The sequence below is a fragment of the Nycticebus coucang genome, chromosome 11 (genome assembly GCF_027406575.1).
Source record: "Nycticebus coucang isolate mNycCou1 chromosome 11, mNycCou1.pri, whole genome shotgun sequence".
In the NCBI taxonomy this organism is placed as follows: Eukaryota; Metazoa; Chordata; class Mammalia; order Primates; family Lorisidae; genus Nycticebus; species Nycticebus coucang.
In genome coordinates this window covers 29,257,234-29,280,081 of record NC_069790.1, presented here as the reverse complement: position 1 = coordinate 29,280,081, position 22,848 = coordinate 29,257,234, and the positions used below count along the sequence as shown (strand labels likewise).

At 40.0% G+C, this 22,848-nt stretch overlaps 1 protein-coding gene across 7 annotated transcripts in view; it reads left to right on the top strand.

Moving 5' to 3' along the window:
* CREB5 (cAMP responsive element binding protein 5) overlaps positions 1-17,270 on the top strand; it is a 536,752-nt gene extending 519,482 nt beyond the window's left edge. For 5 of the 7 annotated variants that reach the window (XM_053553443.1, XM_053553437.1, XM_053553439.1 and 2 more), the window contains 2 exons: positions 10,742-10,850; positions 11,755-12,633. In XM_053553443.1, the coding sequence (XP_053409418.1) occupies positions 10,742-10,850; positions 11,755-11,918 (273 nt within the window). In that variant the 3' untranslated portion in view covers positions 11,919-12,633. Of the gene's footprint in view, positions 1-10,741; positions 10,851-11,754; positions 12,634-15,148 lie in introns of those variants that run through there. The other 2 variants (XM_053553438.1, XM_053553440.1) reach the window with 2 other exon arrangements.
* Positions 17,271-22,848: the final 5,578 nt, after the last annotated feature.

Below are 22,848 nucleotides of genomic sequence, written 5' to 3'. Positions count from 1 at the left end.
ATAGGGCTGTGAGCACAGGCTTTAGTCAGACAAAGCTTCAAACTCTGGTTCACCTATTAACTTTCTGTATTTAACGTCTCTGACTCAGTTTCCTCATCTGTACAATGGGGATAATAACTTTGTAGAGTTCTTAGGAGCAGTAAGTGAACTAATATTTACAAAGCAGTTAGCATAGTGCCTGACACTAGATAAGTCTAAAACTGAAAAGTAGATGTTTATCTTCCATGGTTGACGGGGCTTGCTTTGACTTATATTTGATTATCTTTATTTTTGTTTGATGGAAGAAAAGAAGGCTTGTGGTTGTTATTTTGCTCTGGAAGACACATTTCTATCTCATTTTCCAACTCAGCAAGGTTTGAATCTTGCATGATTTTTGCTTTTTATGGATGGCTTAACTGGGGTCATTTTATAATAAGGCCACTTCTAGGAGTGTCTGAGAGAAAAGAAGAAACTCTAGTACTCAGAGCTTCTGCTGCAGAGGTTGTGGCCTACAAATGATGCAGTTTGGGACATTTGTTCTAACATAAAAAAGAGTGTACTATTTACCAGCAGAAAAAAAGGCAACTAAATAGATATGTGATACCCATGATCAACAGTCCAAAAATAGCAATAACAGTTTTATGTTAGGCTCAGCACCCATAGCTCATTGTTTAGGGTGCCGGCCACATACACCAGGACTGGCAGGTTCGAACCTGGCCCAGGCCTGCTAAACGACGACGACCAGAACAACAAAATAGCTGGGTGTTGTGGCAGGTGCCTTTAGTCCCAGCTACTTGGGAGGCTGAGGCAAGAGAATCACTTAAGCCCAAGAGTTTGATGTTGCTGTGAGCTGTGATGCTGCAGCACTCAACCCAGAGTGATGTAGTGAGACTCTGTCTCAAAAAAAGAAAAATAAACTCAGTTTTATATTATAGCTCAGTGCTTCCCCATGCTCAGAGAAAGGCCAAAGAGAGAAGGGTAGGAAGAAAATGCCCCAAATAGGGAGACTCTGAACCTTAATAGTTCAGAGTTACCTTCATCGTCTCCCCACATCTGGTCCTCTGCATGTCCTTATAAAGGAACTATTAGGATCCCAAACCCACTGTATGAATTGAAAATATTCGAGGAAAGTTTGTTATATGTGGGCTGATTTTATATTTTATGGATGTTTACTTTTTCTTTTAAATGTATCATTCCTTTTGTGATAGACGTGAGCAAGAAACTGGGGAACATGTAACAGAGGTGGTGGGAAATAAGATTATGATTCTTCTATTAGCTTGTATGCTGTGGGAAGGTGGGGACTGTCTCTTACTACTCCCTTCCCGCTGTCTGTCCTGCATCTAGTATAATGTCAAACCCCTGACTGTTTGTTAAATGAATGAATGAGTTCTCAGTCACTGGAGTGTCCAAGAATTGGCTGCCTGACCACTTGGCCAGGATGTGATTGCAGGGAGTCAAGCCACGAGGAATAGCTGGAATCAAACACCTTTAAAGCTACTTCTGCAATCTGGAAGGCACAGTAGTATGTGAGAAAATTTTAGAGAGAAAATGGATAAGCATTTTTAATTTCCATAGTCACATTTTTATTTTTATGCATATTGAAAAATATAATCAGAACATCACATTTGCAATTTCACAGATATTATTGGTTAGGACAAGAATAAGTCATTAAAAATTGAGTTACTTTGCACAAACATGTTAAATATAGGTTCTTATACATGAAGACCTAGGAAATGCTGATATTACAACTGTGGTTCTGCAATGACTGAAATAGGGAACCCTGAGGAATTTCCTCTCCCATACGAAGTTTACGGGAGGACAGTGAAAAAACAGGCTTTCTCAATCTTGGTGCTGTTGACTTTTGGATCAATCACTCATTGTTATGCCCTCTGCATATTTAGCAACATTCTTGGCCTCTAGCCACTATATATCAAGAGAACACCTTCCATTTTGAACAACCAAAAACTCTCCAGACAAATGTCCCCTGGGTTGGGGAGTAGGTGCAAAATTGGTGCAGGAGAACCCCTGCCTGCAGTGAAGTAGTCTGGAATAGGCGGCTGATACACATCAGATGCCAACAAGTCCTCAAAATCACTTTTAATTCAAATGCGTCATCACCAATTACTCCATTATAAGACATGAGAACATGGAGGTATCATAGCAGAGAGGTGGTTGGCTTTGAGGTTAGAGGTGTTCGTGACTTGGCACATGTGTATTTATGATTGCTTTTATGAAACACATAAGACAAATTTATGTGTTTGCTGGACCCTAATCCATTTTTTTTTTTTTTTTTTTTTTTTGTAGAGACAGAGTCTCACTTTATGGCCCTCGATAGAGTGCCGTGGCCTCACACAGCTCACAGCAACCTCCAACTCCTGGGCTTAAGCGATTCTCTTGCCTCAGCCTCCCGAGTAGCTGGGACTACAGGCGCCCACCACAACGCCCAGCTATTTTTTTTTTGGTTGCAGTTCAGCCGGGGCCGGGTTTGAACCCGCCACCCTCAGTATATGGGGCCGGCGCCTTACCGACTGAGCCACAGGCGCCGCCCCCCTAATCCATTTTTTAAAAAATATTTCTTTAAAACCAAAAGGTAAGGAAAAGAGATACTAAAACTCTAGCTCCTGAAAACCAGGGTGGCACCTGTGGCTCAGTCGGTAAGGCGCCGGCCCCATATGCCGAGGGTGGCGGGTTCAAACCCGGCCCCGGCCAAACTGCAACAAAAAAAATAGCCGGGTGTTATGGCGGGCGCCTGTAGTCCCAGCTACTCGGGAGGCTGAGGCAAAAGAATTGCTTAAGCCCAGGAGTTGGAGGTTGCTGTGAGCTGTGTGATGCCACGGCCATAAAGTGAAACTCTTGTCTCTACAAAAAAAAAAAAAAAACTCTAGCTCCTGAAAACCAGAAAAAAAAAAAAAAATTCTACTGAGTCCATGTAACTGACACCCGTATCTTTTGATTGATAAAGCAGTGCCCAGGGAATGGACAGTCTCTGAAAAGACTAAAATTGTTGATATTTTCCAACCACTGCTTTGCTTGAAAGGGATAGGAGCTACAACTGCCTAGTGTTTTCTGTGATGCTGGAAAGGGTGCTGCAGATTCTGCTACCTTTGAATGACCTTTTCCCTCTCACTGGACCTTTGTCAAAAGAAAAAGTTCTCTTGAGACTGGTCCAATAACCCAAATTCTAAGTAAACAGACATGGAAGGTGCTAAGCAAACAAACTCCAGCCAAACAGAATATCCATGGTCTGGATGGCCAGCTGCCACTTTTGAGTTGTTTTCCAGCATAGAACCTTCTAGTTAGGCTGCAGTTTCAGATCGGAAAAACCAGACCTAAGAAAAAAAAAATCAAACTCCCAGACTTCATTTCCTAGTGTTACAACAAATCTCTGTCCAAGACGTCAACACAAATATAGGACTGGGGGAAACATTAGCACCCACCCAAGCTGATATGTGACAGAGAGAAACTGAGGTTTTGGAAAATGAGGAGTCTTCCTAAATAGCACAGCACCAGAAAGTAGCAGAACTAGGACTTGAGCAAGCCTCCCATTGACCCAACTCAACTTACTTTGTGATTTTTTATTCTGGAAAATCCTTAAACTAAAGAATCCCTGTTCTTTTTTCTGATACAGAGTCACTAAGATCAACTCTAAATTCATCAGCTGTGTATGTGGTTCTCAGTAGATTGCTGTGTTCAGCAGAGGATATGGAAATCATCTGGTCACCCATGGAAATAATTGCTTTTCTTTTTTAGTGTGAAGACACATGGTCTAAGTTGCTGCTGAAATTTTAGACACAAAAGCCCAGGTCTGGGACTTGGCAGGAGAATAGGCCAGATGGGGACTGTTGTTTGACAAACTGGAAGTCCTTTGTTTCAGATCAAACCAAACCTGGTCTCAGCTAATCTACAAAAAAAGAGGAAGGAGGGATTGTATGTTGTAGGCCCCATTTTGATAATTATTTTTTTGGCACAAACTACTATTTACACCAAAAAGCATTCTGGATTTATCATATAAACTAAATTACGTCCCCAAAGCCAAAATCTGCAAATGTAGCTATTAGGGACTTCTTGAAGTGTTTGTTTAAAGTATGTTATTGCAGTATTGACTATCACTATGGAGTGCCACTTCATCCCCAGGCAAACTTAACAGTTTAAAAATAGATCAGCCCAACTGGATCCATCCTGTTACAGTGTCTACTTAAATGGTAAACTGCTTCAGAGTAGCAAACCCAAATTGGTTTAGAAAAATGAAAAAATGAAGGGTTGTTTTCCACAGGAGAATCAATACATATTGTTAATGCTTTGTTTTTTATGAAGTATTTTCATATTAAGACCTAGAAGCATAATTATCACCTACAGAGCAGAATTTTAAAAATGATGGTTTTTCTCAAATCACGAAACAAGCAAGGTAATTCGGAGTAAGAAAATGGCTCCAGAAGTCCTGGTTTTATCTCCCTACTCCACTTGCAGGCCGCATTTGACTTATTTTATGCATCTCGAAACATTTGCTCTCTGGTTGTTTTCTTCCAAAATGAATTCAAGATGGTTCTACCTAGATTACCTTAAAAAGAATACTTAAGATACAGTCTAGTATTTGTGCATTTCCTACATCAATCAGCCTATCTATATGGAATCTTTACGATGATTATTCATATTCATAGCACGCAACTCATTTTTGTTTCTCTAGGGCAAGATTTCATGACCTTTCTTACAGAATCTAATGAAGGCTCCATAGACTCTCTCTCAGCAATGTGGATACATACATGGACTTAATAAATTTTGCTCTAGAATGAAACTATTGGTGTTGCTTTGGAATCTATCCTGCTAAAGGGCACAAGAGGTGCTCCAATGGACTCCCTTAGGAAATATAAGATCTGAAATATGAGCACATTTGAGAATATCAAAAGTAGTTGACTAATGAATAAAAATGAAGACTGAATCCTTTATTAGATAATTGGATAATTAGCTTTCTCGACAGAAGGCAACACAGAATTACTCATAAATTTTTGTTTAAAACTATCTTTCTAGCAAGAACTTAGAGAATTAGTCTAACTATCTTGTTTTCTAGTTGGTTTGTGTGACCCCTAGTTGAGAGTTCTGTTGCTTCTGTGACCATTAGGCCTATCTTTAGTTCTTACAGCATCATCGTTATGTGTGTATGATCTAAATAAGGATTGATTGATCTTTTTTATTGAGGATTTCTTTTTGTATTTTAGATTTTAATATTTATTCACTGCATATAATAGCATACCATAATATAAAAGGTTGCACAGATGAAAGCATTTCTGAAATGTGGTCAATCCTTTGGGATTGGCTGAGATTATAGATTTCAAAAAAGTAAACAATGGAAAATTTTTCTTTCTCTCAGGATAGATTTGATTTGAAGATAGGCAAAAGTCACTTAAGACTGAGTCTAGTGAAATAAAGTAGGCAATAACCTGAATGTGATTTTTAGTGAAATAAATATGTTAAAGCATGAGCTATTTTACTCTTGAAGTATCTATTCTACTGAGGATATTAATTGGTATTCATTTTTCAACTATACCTTGGCTAAATAACATAATCACTAGCATATTACATTAAGAAATAATGTCCACATGCACATATATCTATAAGTGAATTGGTCCTCATAATATTCTCTGGCTTCCTTTTTTGTTTTCCTTTTTTTTTTTAGAGAAGAGTCACTCTGTCACCCTTGGTAGAGTGCCATGGCATCACAGCTCACAGCAACCTCCTGCTCTTTGGCTTAGCTGGGATGACAGGCACCCACCACAATGCCTGGCTATTCTTTGGTTGCAGTTTGGCCCGGGCTGGGTTTGAACCTGCCACCTTCGGTATATGGGGCCTGCACTCCACTCACTGAGCCACAGGCACTGCCCTTCTCTGGCTTCTTTATTTTTTACACATCTTCACAACTCTCAGGGACCCAACATATTGGGTTTTTGCTGCTCATAGGAAAAATTCCCCTTAAGTCATACACTATACATTGGTAATAGGCCAGAATACCATGAATGCTGTTTAGAGCTGTGATTATTGCTGTTTTGTAGTAAAACAGCCTCACAGAAGCAAAAGTTTTTGGAAACTATTTGGGGTATGCCAAATTATTATAGGCAGTTAGTTCCTGTAAATACCCACAGAGAATGGAAATTAAGAGTGTTTTTTTAAGCAAGGGGCAATGAACACTTAGTGCCTGGGAGATTGAAGGATGCTTAGATAGGGTTTGACTGCCCAGGACACAGTGAGGGAAGAAATGGAGCCTCAATTCAACCTCTCCAAGACGTTCCCCAGGCAGGATTTTGTTTTGTTTTTTCTTCCAGAAGTATAAGAAAGCAAGAGATCCCAGGTTGGGTTTTTTTGTTTGTTTGTTTGTTTGTTTTTTGTGGCTTTTGGCCGGGGCTAGGTTTGAACCTGCCACCTCCAGCATGTGGGACCGGCGCCCTACTCCTTGAGCCACAGGCACCGCCCCAGGTTGGGTTTTAATACCTTTTTGTTCATTGTTTTCTAGGTCACAGTAGAAAAGTATGAACTTGATTCCATTTTCTAAGATCCATTGTCTACATTACCTGCAGCTCAGAGCTTCTTCTCACGGTGCAGGTGTCTGGCAGTTGTGATTTCAGTATTATGTCTGTAGTCCAAATGCAAATGATGCCATTTTATTCTGAGGCAAATATATATATTAACACATCTTTGTTACCTTTTCTTGTTTTATTTTTAACCTGGATTAAAATGATCTAACTCTGAATTGACTTTCTTCTATATATGCTATTTTATGCATCAGAAGAACAGGGAAAAAACAAGGAAGAATGTGTGTATTTAGATAGGAAAGACAATTAAGTTCATCAACTCATCCTAGAAAAAAGCTACATACCTGGGTGGCACCTGTGGCTCAGTCGGTAAGGCGCCGGCCCCATATACCGAGGGTGGTGGGTTCAAACCCAGCCCTGGCCAAACTGCAACAAAAAAAAAATAGCTGGGCATTGTGGCGGGTGCCTGTAGTCCCAGCTACTCGGGAGGCTGAGGCAAGAGAATTGCTTAAGCCCTGGAGTTGGAGGTTGCTGTGAGCTGTGTGATGCCATGGCACTCTACCGAGGGCCATAAAGTAAAACTCTGTCTCTACAAAAAAAAAAAAAAGAAAGAAAGAAAAGAAAAATGCTACATACCTACCTCATTCCTGAGTATCACTGTGGTCACCTCTGAAGCTATGCACCAATGCTAGAACCTAGTCTACCCTTCAAATTTCTTTTTTTAGGATGAGTTCACAAATTTAATTGTCAGACCTCATACAACAACAGCTTTGATGGTCATTCCAGAAAAAAATAGGTCCAAAATTGCTTTGAAGAGTGGACTAAACACTGGTGTCAATGCATAGCTTCCCAAGGGGAGTACTTCAAAGGTGACCATAGTGATATTCAGCAATGAGGTATGTCACTCTGTCACTCTTTTTCTAGATAAGCTCATGAACTTAATTGTCTGAGTGGAAAGAATTAATGTTTAAGACTAAAATAACTTGTCCTATAAATAAAGTCATCCAGCTGACCCTGGAATTGATGGGATCACTTTTGGCTTTGACAGAGCCTCTTATCAATCACACTTATTTGCAAATTGGGGTACAATTTGCCTTCATGAATGTTCTCAGATTTAAGAGCAATTTTCTGGCAGTACAATGGCTCACACCTGTAATCCTACCACTCTGGGAGACCAAAGAGGGGGGATTGCTTGAGCTCAAGAGATCAAAACCAGCAAGAGCGAGACCCATGTCTCTACTAAATATGGAAAAATTGGCAGAGCATTGTGACAGGCACCTGTAGTCCCAGCTACTTGGGAGTCTGAAGCAGGAGGATTACTTGAACCCAGGAGTTTGAGGTTGCTGTGAGCTAGGCTTATGCCATGGCACTTTAGCCTGGGCAACAGAGTGACATTCTGTCTTTAAAAAAAAAAGCAATTTTCCTATATAATTAAGTGTTTTATTCATCATTAAGGATAATTTCCCAAATAGACATTTTTATTTTGTAAAGTTTGGAGGAGAAAGGGAAAAGCTTTTGTGTGTGCGTGTGTGTAGAGACAGTCTCACTGTACCGCCCTCAGGTAGAGTGCCATGTCGTCACTCGGCTCACAGCAACCTCTAACTCTTGGGCTTACGTGATTCTCTTGCCTCAGCCTCCCAAGCAGCTGGGACTACAGGCACCCGCCACAATGCCCAGCTATTATTTTTGTTGTTGCAGTTTGGCCGGGGCTGAGTTTGAACCTGCCACCCTCGGCATATGGGGCCAGTGCCCTACTCACTGAGCCACAGGCGCCGCCCGGGAAAAGCTTTTGTAGATGAGTTTTGTATTACTTTGTTATTAATGTTAGTCAGTACGTAGTTGCTTATAGTGTACTTTACAAAGGAATTTGGAAATGGGAGAGAATCTTTAAAACTGGTTTGAATTATTTTAACAGTAGATTCTTTCCTGGGTGATAAATACATGCCTGAAAAGCCAAGTTCATATTGCAAGTGTAGATATAACTTAATGACAGCAATGTTAAACACCCCTTTCTGTACACATGCTTTTTAAAAGTTTCCTACATGTGAAGTATAATGCCTGGCCACAAATGAACCTTGGCAAGAGAAAGGGTGTTATTTGTCACAATTTTAAAATAGCTTATTCATGATAACACTATGTTTACAGTTTATCAAGTGGAAGCACCTTGGACCAACCATCTATTCTGGACAATGGGTGCCAAGTACATTATTCTACAGAGCTATGAGCATGCCTTTGTGTATTACTACATAATCTAGAGATTTGATATGTGTATCTGAGTAAATAAGGGAAAAAAAACTACCATCCAAAATATTCTGATAGTGAGGAGGAAAAGAGTTTATAGACTGAGATTAGCCAAACTAATTAATGAATTTATCAAATTACATCGATCATGGCCTCAAACGTCATCATTGCCTCTTGCCTCCCTGGGCTGATGTCATCGCACCACTAGATGACCAACATTTGCACCATGTCTTCCATGCCTCCTGCTACTCAGGCATCAGGGGGTGGACCTGCTCTGCTGAACAACAGCCCATGTGGGACATCTTGGCTTTCTGATGGTAGACTAGTCAGCTTATTCTGATTGCATTTCAGGCCACTCATCCTGCCACGTAATTCTCCCAATGCATGCCTCATGTTCACCTTCTTACACTGAATGTCAGGTCGAGCTAGTAAAAATAATGACAGCCAAATCCACTGAGCACCTAGTACAATTGTTGTAAGTATTGCTCACTTGATGTAATTGTTGCTCATCATTGTTGTAAGTATTTTCTGTCTCTGAGTATTACCTCATTTAATCCTTACAACAACCTAAGAACTTTGTACTATCTTTTTTCCCCATCTTATACATGAGGTTGCTGAAGCACAGCAGGGCTCTGTTTCCTGCCTAAAGTTGTACAGCAAGTGTGGAGTGGGGATTTTCATCTGTGCAATCTGGCTCCAGGGCCCATCATCTAAGGGTATGGGCTGGCCTTTTAATAGGGTTCAGCTCTTGCATTAAAACCTTGACTCTTCAGAAAGCCAGAAACAGAAACAATGACAGAAAGCCCCCAGTAAATGTAAGGGGCCAGTTGAGGCAAGCTACACATATTCAGATGAACACCTCTAAATATATATATTTTTTTAATTCAGATTAATATGAGGGTACAAATGATTGGGGGTACATTGTTTGCCTTTCTTAGGTAAAGTTCAAGTTGTAGTTGAGCCCTTCCCCCAGAGGGTGTGCTGTATACCTCTACATCGTGCCCATTAGGTGAGAGCACACCAATCGACCTCCTGTCTCCCATCTCCTCCTTCCCTCCTCCCCCAACCACTTGATTTTAATTTTTTTTTCTCATGTGGGCATGTAGTTGTTTATCTATTGGCTTCACATTAGCATTGAGTACATTGGATACTTGCTTTTCCATTCTTATGATACTTTACTAAGAAGAATATCATTTTACCATAAGGACATTTGCACTAGAATGTTCATTGCAGCTCAATTCCCAATCACCAAGTTGTGGAATCAACCTAAGTGTCCATCAACCCATGAATGAATTAATAAACTATGTCATTTCTTTTTTTTTTTTTTTTTGTGGTTTTTGGCTGGGGCTAGGTTTGAACCTGCCACCTCCGGCATATGGGACCGGCGCTCTACTCCTTGAGCCACAGGCGCCACCCTGAATTAATAAACTATGGTATATGTATATCATGGAATACTATTCAGCCATAAAAAACATGGAGACTTTACATTTTTTGTATTAAATAATATTCTTTTATTATTCTTACATTAAATTAAAATATTATTACATTAATAATATATTAATATTCTCATATTATATTCTCATATTAATATATTGATATTAATTAATTAATGGCAGGAGGTCGATTGGTGAGCTCTTGCCTAATGGGCATAATGTAGAGGTATACAGCACACCCTCTGGGGGAAGGGCTCAACTACAACTTGAACTTTACCTAATTAATTAATTAAGAATATTAATATTCTTTTTAAAGGTTTTTTTTTTTTTAACTCTTTTTTTTTTTGCAGTTTTTGGCCGGGGCTGGGTTTGAACCCACCACCTCCAGCATATGGGGCTGGCGCCCTACCCCTTTGAGCCACAGGCACCGCCCAGAATATTAATATTCTTAATGTCATTCATACATAACAGAAAAGTTTGCCAGTTTCATCATTTAAAGTGTAAGGAGTTTTAGGTTTGTATACTTCTCTGGTCTTCTCAACATGGCTTCACCATGTCTCTTTTCAGAATGAAGTGTCTATGTTGAAAAACGAGGTGGCCCAGCTGAAACAGTTGTTGTTAACACATAAAGATTGTCCGATAACAGCCATGCAGAAAGAATCACAAGGATATCTAAGTAAGTCACTGACTTTTTGGCTCATTTTAGTGTCAAAGTTTTTGCCACTATTTTGCATTGAATTTTATTGAAAGAGCAACAGTAAAGTGTAGATTGCACTCCCATACAGATGTACTAGAATTCTTGAGTGGCTGCCAGACTGTTCTGCTAGGGTGATCCCTCTTGCCTGATCCCTATTCAACATCATGCTCACCACTTTCTAATAATTTCTGGCTACACCTTCCCTGGCATTTGAAATTATAAAATCCTACCAAACTCCAGTTTTACAGCCAGTAAGAAAACAGCCTGCTGGAGCCCAATTCTCAGTGGCTTGGCATTCTTCCTGAGAAAGCTATCGGCTAGGAAAGCCATCGAATGAATCCCATTCAGTGCCCCAGGATACACAGCTAATGAAGCTAATGACCTGGTCTCAGTTTGTCAATAAGTACAGTGCTTCCCTTCTTCTAAACCCCTATTTCTATACCTGGAATGTCAAATCAAAAGCTAGTTGAGTAGGGGATGGTGGGAGGAGCAGGGATTCTTGGCTAAAGATCAATTTGTTTTCAAATAATTTTTTAGATTGAGCAACACAGATTCTCCCACCACATGTGAGTATTTTTCCACATTTGATATATGGATCACTATTTGAAAATACAAGATGGGGACATTCACATATCAGGATTCAAACACATCAAGATAATTTCACCAATTTAGAAAGCATGGCTTTGCTTGTAGCTATAAACTGGGAAGGCATAGCTTTATGATAACAATTTGAAATAAAGCTTTGAAGTTAACTTCCAGAAGAAAATGTGTGGAACTCTTCTATTTCAAATAGATGTCTAGTACTATTTCTCCAAGTAAATCTGTGAGTCCACACAAAAAAGAGCTATATTGGGGCGTGTATGTGTGTGTGTTTTTTTCCTAGGTCCGGAGAGTAGCCCTCCTGCCAGTCCTGTTCCAGCTTGCTCTCAGCAACAAGTCATCCAGCATAACACCATCACCACTTCCTCATCGGTCAGCGAGGTTGTGGGAAGCTCCACCCTCAGTCAGCTCACCACTCACAGAACAGACCTGAACCCGATTCTTTAAAATGCACGGTTAGACCTGGCCTCCAATAAGAGCTATAGCATACCATGGGTCCTTTCTTTTAAGGGCATTTTTAGAATTAACTCAGACCTGAAAGACTCCTCATCCCTTCAAAGACTGGCTTTCATTTTTATAGTTATTATGGAAATGTCTTTTATACTTAGTTATATAAGAAAAAAGGGAGTTATGCAATTAATATCTATTGGCTTGGAAAATACTACGGTGCTTTTCTCCAATTTTCTGGTACCAGTTACTTGTTTATAAACTGAACCTTTTCTGTATATAGTCATGGTTTCATTCTTATCAGTCCAACCCTTCACCTGAAACATTGACTCTTGTTAAGACACAGCTTTTAGCCAAAATGAGGTATACTTAGATGTCAAGGAAGACAGATCCAAGCTAACTGGGTAGAAAATCTGATGACATCATAACTCATGTTGAGTTAGCACTGTGATGCCACGAGAATCCCAGATAAAAACACAACCCTTCTCGTATTTTTTTCCTCTTACTATAAAAAATTGTAAGATCCATCTATGTCCAAGTAAAACCACCAAGCATTTCACCATTTCTCCTGTTCTTGGTTCATTTGCTTGAATGCCCAGTTCCCCTCTCCATTTCCACTTTTGGGGGGCTCTCTGTTTACTTGTCATTTTGACTTTCTTCTGTGTTATCTTGTTTCCCTTTAGCATTGCATGTGAAGAAGAAAATAATGCTTAAAGAAAAAAAAAAGTAAACCTCAAACATGTGGACCTAGCCATTGCCTCACTTATCCGACACTCACAGCTGGAGTCCATTCAGCTCTTGCTTCTCATCAAGTAGTAACCAGGAGATGTTTAATGCACCTTTAACGTTTTTAATAATCAGAGCAAATGAAAAGGTGGTTTAGTTATAGGTAAAGCACTGTTGAATGCCAGCTGGGGAGACACTAGGGAAGGGAGCTGTAACATCACACCTTGAATTACAACTGTTTTCTATGGCCTGTCTATAATGTTGAAAATCCATGTACTGGGAGGCGCCTGTGGCTCAGTGAGCAGGGCGCCGGCCCCATATACTGAGGGTGGCGGGTTCAAACCCAGCCCTGGCCAAACTGCAACAAAAGAATAGCCGGGCGTTGTGGCAGGTGCCTGTAGTCCCAGCTACTTGGGAGGCTGAGGCAGGAGAATCACCTAAGCCCAGGAGTTGGAGGTTGCTGTGAGCTGTGTGATGCCAGGGCACTCTACCGAGGGCAAGAAAGTGAAACTCTGTCTCTACAAAAAAAAAAAAAAAAGAAAATCCATGTACTATATAATAATCCAGAAGGGCTCTATTCACTACACAGATCACATTATTCAGTCATCAGCTGCTAATAGCCTAAGATTTATTATTATTATTATTTTTTCTTAAGCCTATGGAACTGGCTTTGCTATTCTGGTGGGTAAAAGTAGACTAACTACTAGAGAAACAAAGAGAAAAAGAACACCCAGCATCTCCACAGGTAGATACTTAGAGCCCTCCTGCAACATGGAGAGTGCTCTTTAGCTGCTGAAGGAATCCCATGGATGTGGCAGAATCCGCTCTTCTGAGTAATTATGATTTATATTTTCTACAACTTACATGAGCTCGCCGTTATAAAACGCAGATAGTCCCTGAACCACAGTTGTGCCTCCTTGAAACAAGCCATTCTACTTATCGTGCTAATGTTTTAATAATCGCATCTCACAAATAACAGGGGCTAATGTTTCTATCTAGCAGTTTACAGCAGGTGCTGGTGTTTCATCTCCATCTGAATGCTTGACTTCTGAATATGTGTGTGTTTGTGTGTGTGTGTTCATAGGTTTTAAAAGAACAGTATTTTACAAAAGGTGTAGCTTTTTTAAGAGTTTAGAAAAGGGAAGGATGTGGGTTTTTTTCTTTTTTTCTCTCTCAGTATAGTGTAAGAATCTATTTTGGAGGAGAAAAAAGAAAATATGGGGGTCCTGAAGCATGATTTTTATATAACTAGTTTCAGTTTTATCTAATAACTTACTTTTTAAATCAATATTTATCAACAATCTTTCCATGTACACAGTGCTTTCAAAAAGATGGTTATGAGCGTCTGGTGAAACTTAGGACTTGGATACATGGTCAAAGAATCAAAACAAAAATAAAAAAAGAAGAAAAGAAAAAATGCAAATGAAAAGAAATTTCTATCATATTTTAGACAAACATATTGCTTTCGAGTATTTTAAATCTGAATTCATACCTGTTTTCTTTTTTCTGTTTCTTTTTTTTTTTTTTTTTTGTAATTCCAGCAGTAACAACTGAATGGTTTAACTTGACTGGCTTCCCAAGAGATGTTTAGGACTTAGCCTTAAAAGGACGTTAATATTCATATCTCTGTTTTGAAATCAAAAATAATTTTCCAAAATTCCTTCCTTTCCAAAAGGAAAAAGAGCACATTAAAATGTCTTGAGTTTTAAAATTTATTTTTGTTTTATGTTTTGCTTTGTTTTAAATTAAAAAAAACTTTTCTGTCTTTACTGCATGCATAGCACTTAATAAAATGGATTTTTTAAAAATCCACTAGTAATATCAGAATGTCCAGGGAGTGACCTCTCACTAAAATTATGGTTTAGTTTACTTCTGTTCCACTTCTTGATTGAAATATTTCATTGTTAAACTGAAAGCCTCTGCAGTTAAGAACTTGCCTGGGTTTTCTTAATTCAGCAACTTGACAGTTTGACTGATGTGCATTATATATAGCTCAATTATGCCTGTTTTTTATGCTAAGTACGCAAACCACACACGTTAGCAAACCAGTCTCAACGTATAATTAGAATAAACTGTCTTCTTGTTATACTTGGGGCCTTTAAATATGTTCATTCACAGCATGAAAATACAGTGAAGAAAGAGTCCATCTAGTTGTCAGTGCTTCTTGAAATCCCATAAGAAAGATTCATCAGTCAAATCCAACACTTGGCTTGTCAATATTAATTCTTTTTACCTAAAGGTCTAGCCTTCATCAGAACACAGAATAATCAGTCTGCCTAAAAACCCTTTTTCTTGACCTGTATTTTCTGCCAATCTGGGAGAACATCTTTCTACCCCATTCTCCTTTTCCAACCAGTTACTGGATGGGTGACAATTACAGGGTCTCCCATCCCTGTTTTCATGAATCAGTTTTAATGACCTTTAGTGCATCCATCCCAAGGAGGGAAAAATCCCAGAAGCACTGCCTCTCCCCTCATTTCATGTGTGGTTTTCTTTATCGGCAGGATCTGCCTCTGAAGTCACTGCCAGCCTACCTGGGAACTTCTACAGTGCCTCCCCTGCCTAATGTGATGGGAGATAACAACTTAGATAGGTTCACCTGACAGCATTTCCACCAGGTGAATCGTTACCTAAATGGAAGTGTCTACATCTTAATTGTTTCTCCTTGACACATTTCTCAATGATGCCAGGACAATAACAGTGAAAATCCCAGCCATGAATGAATGTACGAATTTTAAAGCTCATTGTTAGGTCAGATGTTTTCCCTTCATGCTCCCACTCATGCCTCTCCTAGCCCACATCAGTGTATTCCAGTCATCATCTTAACCCAGCCTATGGGAAACAGCAAACAGTGTGTATATTGTCATGGTACACATTATAATTAGGGTGACTTACTAGGTGCAAATGCTCTTCAGAGCCTATCTAGTAAACAAAACAAAATGCAGAACTATTCTGATGGGGGGAAGGGGCGGTTCAATGGTGAATGTTCGGGTGGTTGTTGCCTATTAGTTCATTAAATTTTAGTGTGTTAGTTGAGGTTGTCATTAAAATCATAAACCAGCTGCGGTAAAAGACCAGCTTTTGGCTGGAGGATTTCAGCATCAGTAACTGCTATAAAACTAGCCATCCAGTTAGGATAGAATGTGCTTCTTTTGGTTTTAAGAAGAAAAAAAAATCTAAGAAAATATATGTATGTATGTGTGTATACAGTCGAATTCAAGGACCAAAGCAAAATTTGAACAGGAATCTATTCATTTAGAATTTTATAAGATATTTATTAATAAATGTTATTTTTAAACATTCCATTTGAACAGTATTCTGTAGGATCTACTTGTTTTTAAAGTATTAGTTCATAATAAACTACTATAGTCATGTATATTTTAATTGTTCAGGGTTTCAAATGGCTATTCTCCATCACTTGGTGGAAATGTTTCCTTAGATCTCTGTGCATAGAATTTCAAGGATTTTTATTGCTCAGTGAGTTATTTTTTAACCTACATTTTGGACAGTTCTTTTTTTTTAACATTTATTTCTTTTTTATATTTTTTAAAGTAAACTCATTTAAGAAGCAGGGTTCAGCTAAAGGGAATCAGTAACGATAACTGGAACAGCTTTTTGTTAAAGTGTAAAAACAACTTTATCGCTGTCTCTCTCCATCCTGCCCCAATTTCCTAGAATGCCTTACACTATTCAGCTTCCTCAGTGCTTTTCTGTCCCTTCCCAAACAATATGCTGTAGCTTTAAGCCATTCAAACTCCATTATGCGGTATCACTGAGAAGGGAAAGGAAACAACCCATTTAAATTTGAGGGGGGAAAAAAGTGTGCCTATGTGAACAGTAGCAATTTAGAATATCTTTTCTGCTTTTGAAATAATTTATATTTTAAAATTGCACTTTAGCTTTTTGATCCCTTTCTCCTATTCTCTTTCTAACCTCTCCCCCTGTGCTCAAGCTTGCCTTTGCTCTCCCTTTTACAATGCCTCTAGGGCTCTGAGCTGCATCAATTACAGTACTTTACAGAATGTTTGCACCGGTACCTTGGTATGCGTTCCCTGGCAGTTGCAGCTGAGGCTTGGTTCTCACATCAGCCAGGCGCAGCCTGCTACCAGGATGCCAAGGGGAAGAGCCAGTACACTATACAGTTTATACTCTTTATCCCCTTATTCATAGCATGCTTTTTAAAAAAAAAAAAAAAGAAAGAAAGTTATATTATGCAACAGACGTGAGGCAGCAGCTAAGCTACACTTAAGAGTTTTCTATTTCATCCTCCAAACCAAAGTGTCCTGAATAAGCCCAGGAAACTTACTCTTTCATGCATCCTGGTGGGTGTCTGACTATTGTCCTAGCCTTAGTCTCTTCAAGGCTGCTGAAATGACAGTGGCCCTATCAATTTCATTCCTAGGTCTCAAAAATACAATGTTGCCTTGTAACGTAATTTAGGGACAGCACCTCTCTTTCAAAATTATAATCTAAGGAAGTATAAGACAACACAGGAGCAATAAAAACAATTATAATCTAAGGAAGTATAGGACAACACAGGAGCAATAAACTTATAAGTAAATTTCAGTACCAAAACAAAGCACGCAAATAAATTTATAAAACAAAAAACATAGCTCATCATGTGAAAATGAAAAAGTATGCATTTATTCACATGATTTTATTGTTTCTTGTGGAGTTTTTCAGTGATGTGATACTTGTAGCCAAATTGCTTAAAAGGTGTTTATATATTTTTTTCTTATAAATTGTCTATTTTTTAAAAAAGAAACTATTTGACCATAAGCTGAAGGGGGGGTGAGGGCGGGTAAGACCACATTGCCAGCATTTGTTAAAAGATTAATACTCTTAAGTGGCACTCTGATACTTTTCCAAGCTTATTATCAGAAAGGAATCAATAATTACCAACTGTTATACCAACTTATGTTATCTGGCTTATTAGAAGCCAGGATGAAAAAAGCTCTTTCTAAAGCCACTTAAGATTTTTTTTTACATTGAGCTTTATAAAACTTTATAGGATTTTTTTTAACAATAGAATCATTTAGCTTCAGGATGAAGAATGTGGAACCTGAATCAATTAGCTTTACATACATCATTAAAATCTTATGCACAATAGGCTCATTAGATTCTAGTTTGCTCCTTGAGAATACTCATGCTATCGACACTACCAGAGATCATGAAAGGTATCAGTAGTGCTGAAGTAGAGGGCTTTTCAAAGAAAGAACCCCTCCCAACCAGCCAGCCAGGAGAAAAGAAGACCCACTCACCCTTTTTTTCCTTCTAAGCTCTGCTAAGTCACATCTGCCTCCTGGAGAGAGGAGTGCTGCCTTTGAGAAATGTCTTAGAGAAAAGATAAGCATGAAATGTTCTCCCTAGAGAGGACATAGGGTTTGGGATCTTCTGAAATAGCCCAGAAAAAAAAATCGCTCAGTTCAAACACAATATTCAATTGAAATATATGTAGTGTCCTAAATATAAATAAAAGAAAATCTTAGCACTGTGTAACATGTTAACCGAGGAAGTTCCAAAAAAGGTGCTGTCACTTTGAGTTCTGGACTTGGAATTGTTTGTAATTGTAAACAGCAAAGCGTTTGTTTGTCTATTTGTAAAGCAACCACCTTCCTTACTGGAAGGAGAAAAAAATGGGGGTACATATGTGTTGTAAATACTTACTAAAGCATTCAATGTGTTTAATTTTATGTTAAGCTTTTTGTTGCATCATGAACACATATATTGTTACCAATGGACAATGAGTTCATTAACACTATTGAACTAGGTCGGATTTTTACATTTCTTTCTAGCAAGAAGAGACAAGATTTTGTGCATTTGTACAAATGTTAATATCACTGCAATTCCAATATAATAAAGCACTCAAATGCAAATAATATACATAAACTTTGTATGATGAAATTTGGGATTGGGGATAATAACATCTGTTCATCACACAGTCTCATTCACGCATAATAAACCACAGCTTACCCTTTCAGAGTCATCATTATCTAGGGACAAAAAGAGGTCAGCTTTTCTCCTTCCCAGACCATCACTGCACTCTCACTGCGTCTTCCATCTAACTTTCCACTGGAGGCTGCTAGATTAACACATTCTCAGTAGCCCCTGCATGTGTTCTAGGTATCTCTTTTCCTTTCTTCCATCTTTTGCTTTTATTCTTTGATTTTTTTCAGTCACTCCTTTTTTTCTCACACTCAAGAGCTGATTCATCAGCAAGATCAGAATCCAAACATCATTTAGCACCAGTTTTACTATTATGCCCTATCTACACCATCAACATCTGTCACCGGGATTATTGCAATCACCTCCTGCCTGGCAGCCAAAGGATGCCTTTGAAAATGGAAGTCATATCACGCTGACTCCCCCTCTTCATGCTACAAGGACTTCTCACCTCACTCAGAGCAAAAGCAAAACTACTTACCACCACCCACATTAAGTTCTATAAAAGCCCCACATGACCCGCCCCCACCCCATTCATTCCATGAGTTCATCTCCTACCATTTCCCTTTCCTCTCCCATCTCTCCAGTTTCACTAATATCTTCAGGTTCCAACTATATCCCAAGTACCATCCACCTGAGGACCCTTGCATAACCTGCTCAATCCCTCTACCAGAACATTCTCTCAAATATCAGCATAGCTCACTTCCTGGAGGGTCTTCCTATTGAAGAAACCTTTTCTGATCATCCTGTGAGAAATTACATCACTCTCACTCTTCATTCTGGTCTGCCTTGCTCAAATTATTTTTTTTCTATAGCATTTACCATCATTTATTATAATTCATATTTAGTTGTTATTTTTACTATCTATCTTCCCAAAATAGAAGGTAAGTTCTGCAAGATCAAGGGCATTTTTTGTTCAACTTTGTGACTCAAGACCTAGGACAGTGGACACACAATGAACAGTTGTGGGATGACTAGTTGTCCTTCCCATTCTGTCTTCCTCCTTATTCTCAGACCACTCAACCTATCTGCCTGGTCCTGTGGCCACAGCAGTGATTTTTAAAACTAAGTACAGGGACATGCCATCTATTCACACAGAGCCTGATGGTGAGAGAGGATATTAGAAATTGGGAACAATAGAAAAATTTGGGGGAAATGTTTGCTGTTCTAATGGCAATCCCATCTGTTACATTTACATTTAGACCACTCAGTATTCTCATAGTTCCCAAGGGAGTCTTTCTAGTGCCCATTGCACACTCATTTGTAGTTTCAGAGCCATTACTATTGCCTGAAAAAATTGTTATGATCCCACATTTGTACTTTGAATGTAGCCAACTCTAATCTCTATCCTGTCTTTCATCCCTGGGTGTCTCTGGGGCTTCACAATGTCTTATACATTATGCTTTCACATTATGTACATTTTGCTTTCACATTACTTATTTACTTATCCAACAAAAACAATTTTTTAAATTAAGTCAAGCTGCCATGTGATTTGGAGCCAAAGTGTGTTTATTAAGACATCATAAACATTTGGAACAGAATAGGCCCTCTTTTTAAAGTAATTGAAAACAAGCCACTATGTAAGAACTGTTCCCACATTTTGACTTTATCAAAATAGTTGTGAAAATTGGGCTGTAAAAGAGAAAAGAAAAGACTAATTTTAGGTATATAAAAATAGCTGGAGTCTGAGTTTAGACAAGTACACTTCAGAAGCTACTTCTCTTTTACAAATGTAGATGGCTTTTCAAAATGGCTGAAAGGATGGATAAATTATAACACCTGAAAAATAGTTGTCTGTTAGCTAGCAGACCTAGCATAACATTATTTATTTTTTAAGTTACATTTAATCCCAGAAACAAAACCACAACGTTTTTAATAGCTATCAAGTTTCATCAAGTTAGCTCACGCCTGGAATCTCAGCACTCTGGGCAGCTTGAGCTCAGGAGTTCAAGACTAGTCTGAGCAAGAGTGAGATTCCATCTCTAGTTTCTAAAAATAGCCAGGAATTGTGGTGGCTGCCTGTAATCCTAGCACTAGGGAGGCTCAGACAAGATGATAGCTTGAGCCCAAGAGTTTGAGGTTGCTCTAAACTATGACACCAGGGTGAAAGAATGAGACTCTCTCTCTCTTTCAAAGAAAAGGGGGGAGGAGGGGCAAGATGGCTGACTGGAAGCAGCCTCTGACATAGGCTCCTGTCCAGAGAGAAGGATAATGTCCAGAGGGTATCCAATTGAGCTGAAGACAGGAAGCCCAAATGAAAGAGAAGAGAGATAACTACAGGTCACCCTTGCTGAGGCAAGCTGCGATTCCAAGACAACAATCTCCAGAAACAAAACTCAACCAAAAGGAAAAATGCCCAACCCCTCCCCCAAGAAAGCTGCGGGTTCTTTTTCTCCTTTCCCTTTCGCTCTTTGTTTGCTCCTGTGGGATTTCTACAGGCAAGTAGTGAACTGAGGACCTCTTGTCTCAACCCACAGGTGAGAGCAGTAAGAAGTGGGGACTTCTTCCTCCAGAGGGACCCTGCGGTGACACTGATCATTCTCTTACCAGGCAGAAAAACTGAACTTACATATTCCCTGCCATTCTGAACCTTCAGTCCACCCTTCCCTCCTAACCAAATAAACCAGATTCCTAACCCCTGCAGAGATGCCAACCCCCCAGCCTGCCTGAATGAGTACCCTGCCCCCTGCCTGGTCAGTCCTCCACTTCCTCCCTGCCTCTGCACCTGCACCCCACCCTCCTGGAGACCACCAAGGCCTTGCACTGCACCCACACCCCACCCACCCAGAGACCTTTCCACTGCACCCCACCCAGACTGCCAAGGCTGCATGCCACACTGAGCCCACCGGGAGTCTGCTGAGGCTGCGCACCATGCCCTTCCCATCCGGAGACCACTGAAGCTGCATGCTGCGCCTGTCCTGCCTCCACGCCAGGCCCCCGCCCAACCAGAATCGCCAGTGGAGTAGTGACCTTGCTGAAGTCACTGGGCACTAGATACTGCCAGAATCCATGCAATGTACCCCGCCCTGCTGTCAGATCTGTGTGTATCACACTCCTAGAATTGCTCCTACAGCCAGAATTATCTGGCTTTGGCAGCAGTAGTGGAACTGTGCAGGGGCACTCCCCACAAAGATCCAGCAACAATAGAGGGATCACACTGGGGTCCAGTCTTGGAGGAACACCCCCCCCAACTCTGTGCACTGCCAGAGGAAACTAGAAGTCACTCTGTAGCGATACTGGTGCTGCAGAGCAACAGGGACAAAGGCATGGCAGTTGAGGGAGATAAGTATTTGCAGGCCTAGTACCCCCAGGATTAGACTAAGCCCAAGTGGAACACTCACCAGTAGAAATTGAACACCTGAGGTAGGCAGGCCTCAGCTCCCACAGCTGGCTGGTAGCCAAGGGCAGTGGCTGGGCCTTGGGGGCATTGACCTTCCTTTGACTCTGACAGGCGCTAAGCCCTGGCACTTTGCATTATTGGAGGAAACAGGACTGCAGCCCTGAGGGGTCACCAGTGATTAGGCATGAAAAAGGAACAAAGTAGAGAAGGAGACTCAGCCCCCTAGTCCTACTGTGCTACCAGGTGGGCCTTTCTGACTCTGTAGAGCACTGAAGAAAGCCAAATCTGAGCAGCAAGTAGACCTCTGCTATCTAGCTGCTGGAGACCTTTCAAACTCTCCCACCCGAGAGTTCATACTGACAGAGTCAATTGGTTCATAACTCCTAACTTGGGACAATCACCCAAGGACCCTCTAGGGGGATACCCTTGTTGTGTAGTAACAGGAACGGATGATTTTCCCATCCCAGTTGTTGTCTAGGGAAGTGGGGTTTCTTAATTTCTTGTAATTTCTTCACAGCTAAAACTTCACCAGAGTCACTGATCCACCAGGATAGGACAAGAACCAGTTGAATACAAGACTGAGCCACCTAACCCCACCACACCAAGCAGGTTTCCCCAGACTTAAACTGTAATACTGTACAGGTCCTTTGCAAAGCTAAAGGGGGAAAAGCTGCAGTCATCAGTCTCAGACCCTTAACAAAGGGCTGGTTAACCACAACCCCAGGAAACCCCAATCCAATCTCACCTTACCAGACCACCTAGCCAACAGTGAAAAACAATCAAGAGGTGGAATCAGTGGAAAAACTCTGGCAACATGAACAATAAGAGTAGATCAACTTCCCCAAGAAACAATAAAGCAGATACAGTACAAGATCCTATTCCCAAAGGGCTGAGATGACATAAATAGAGTTCAGAATTTGG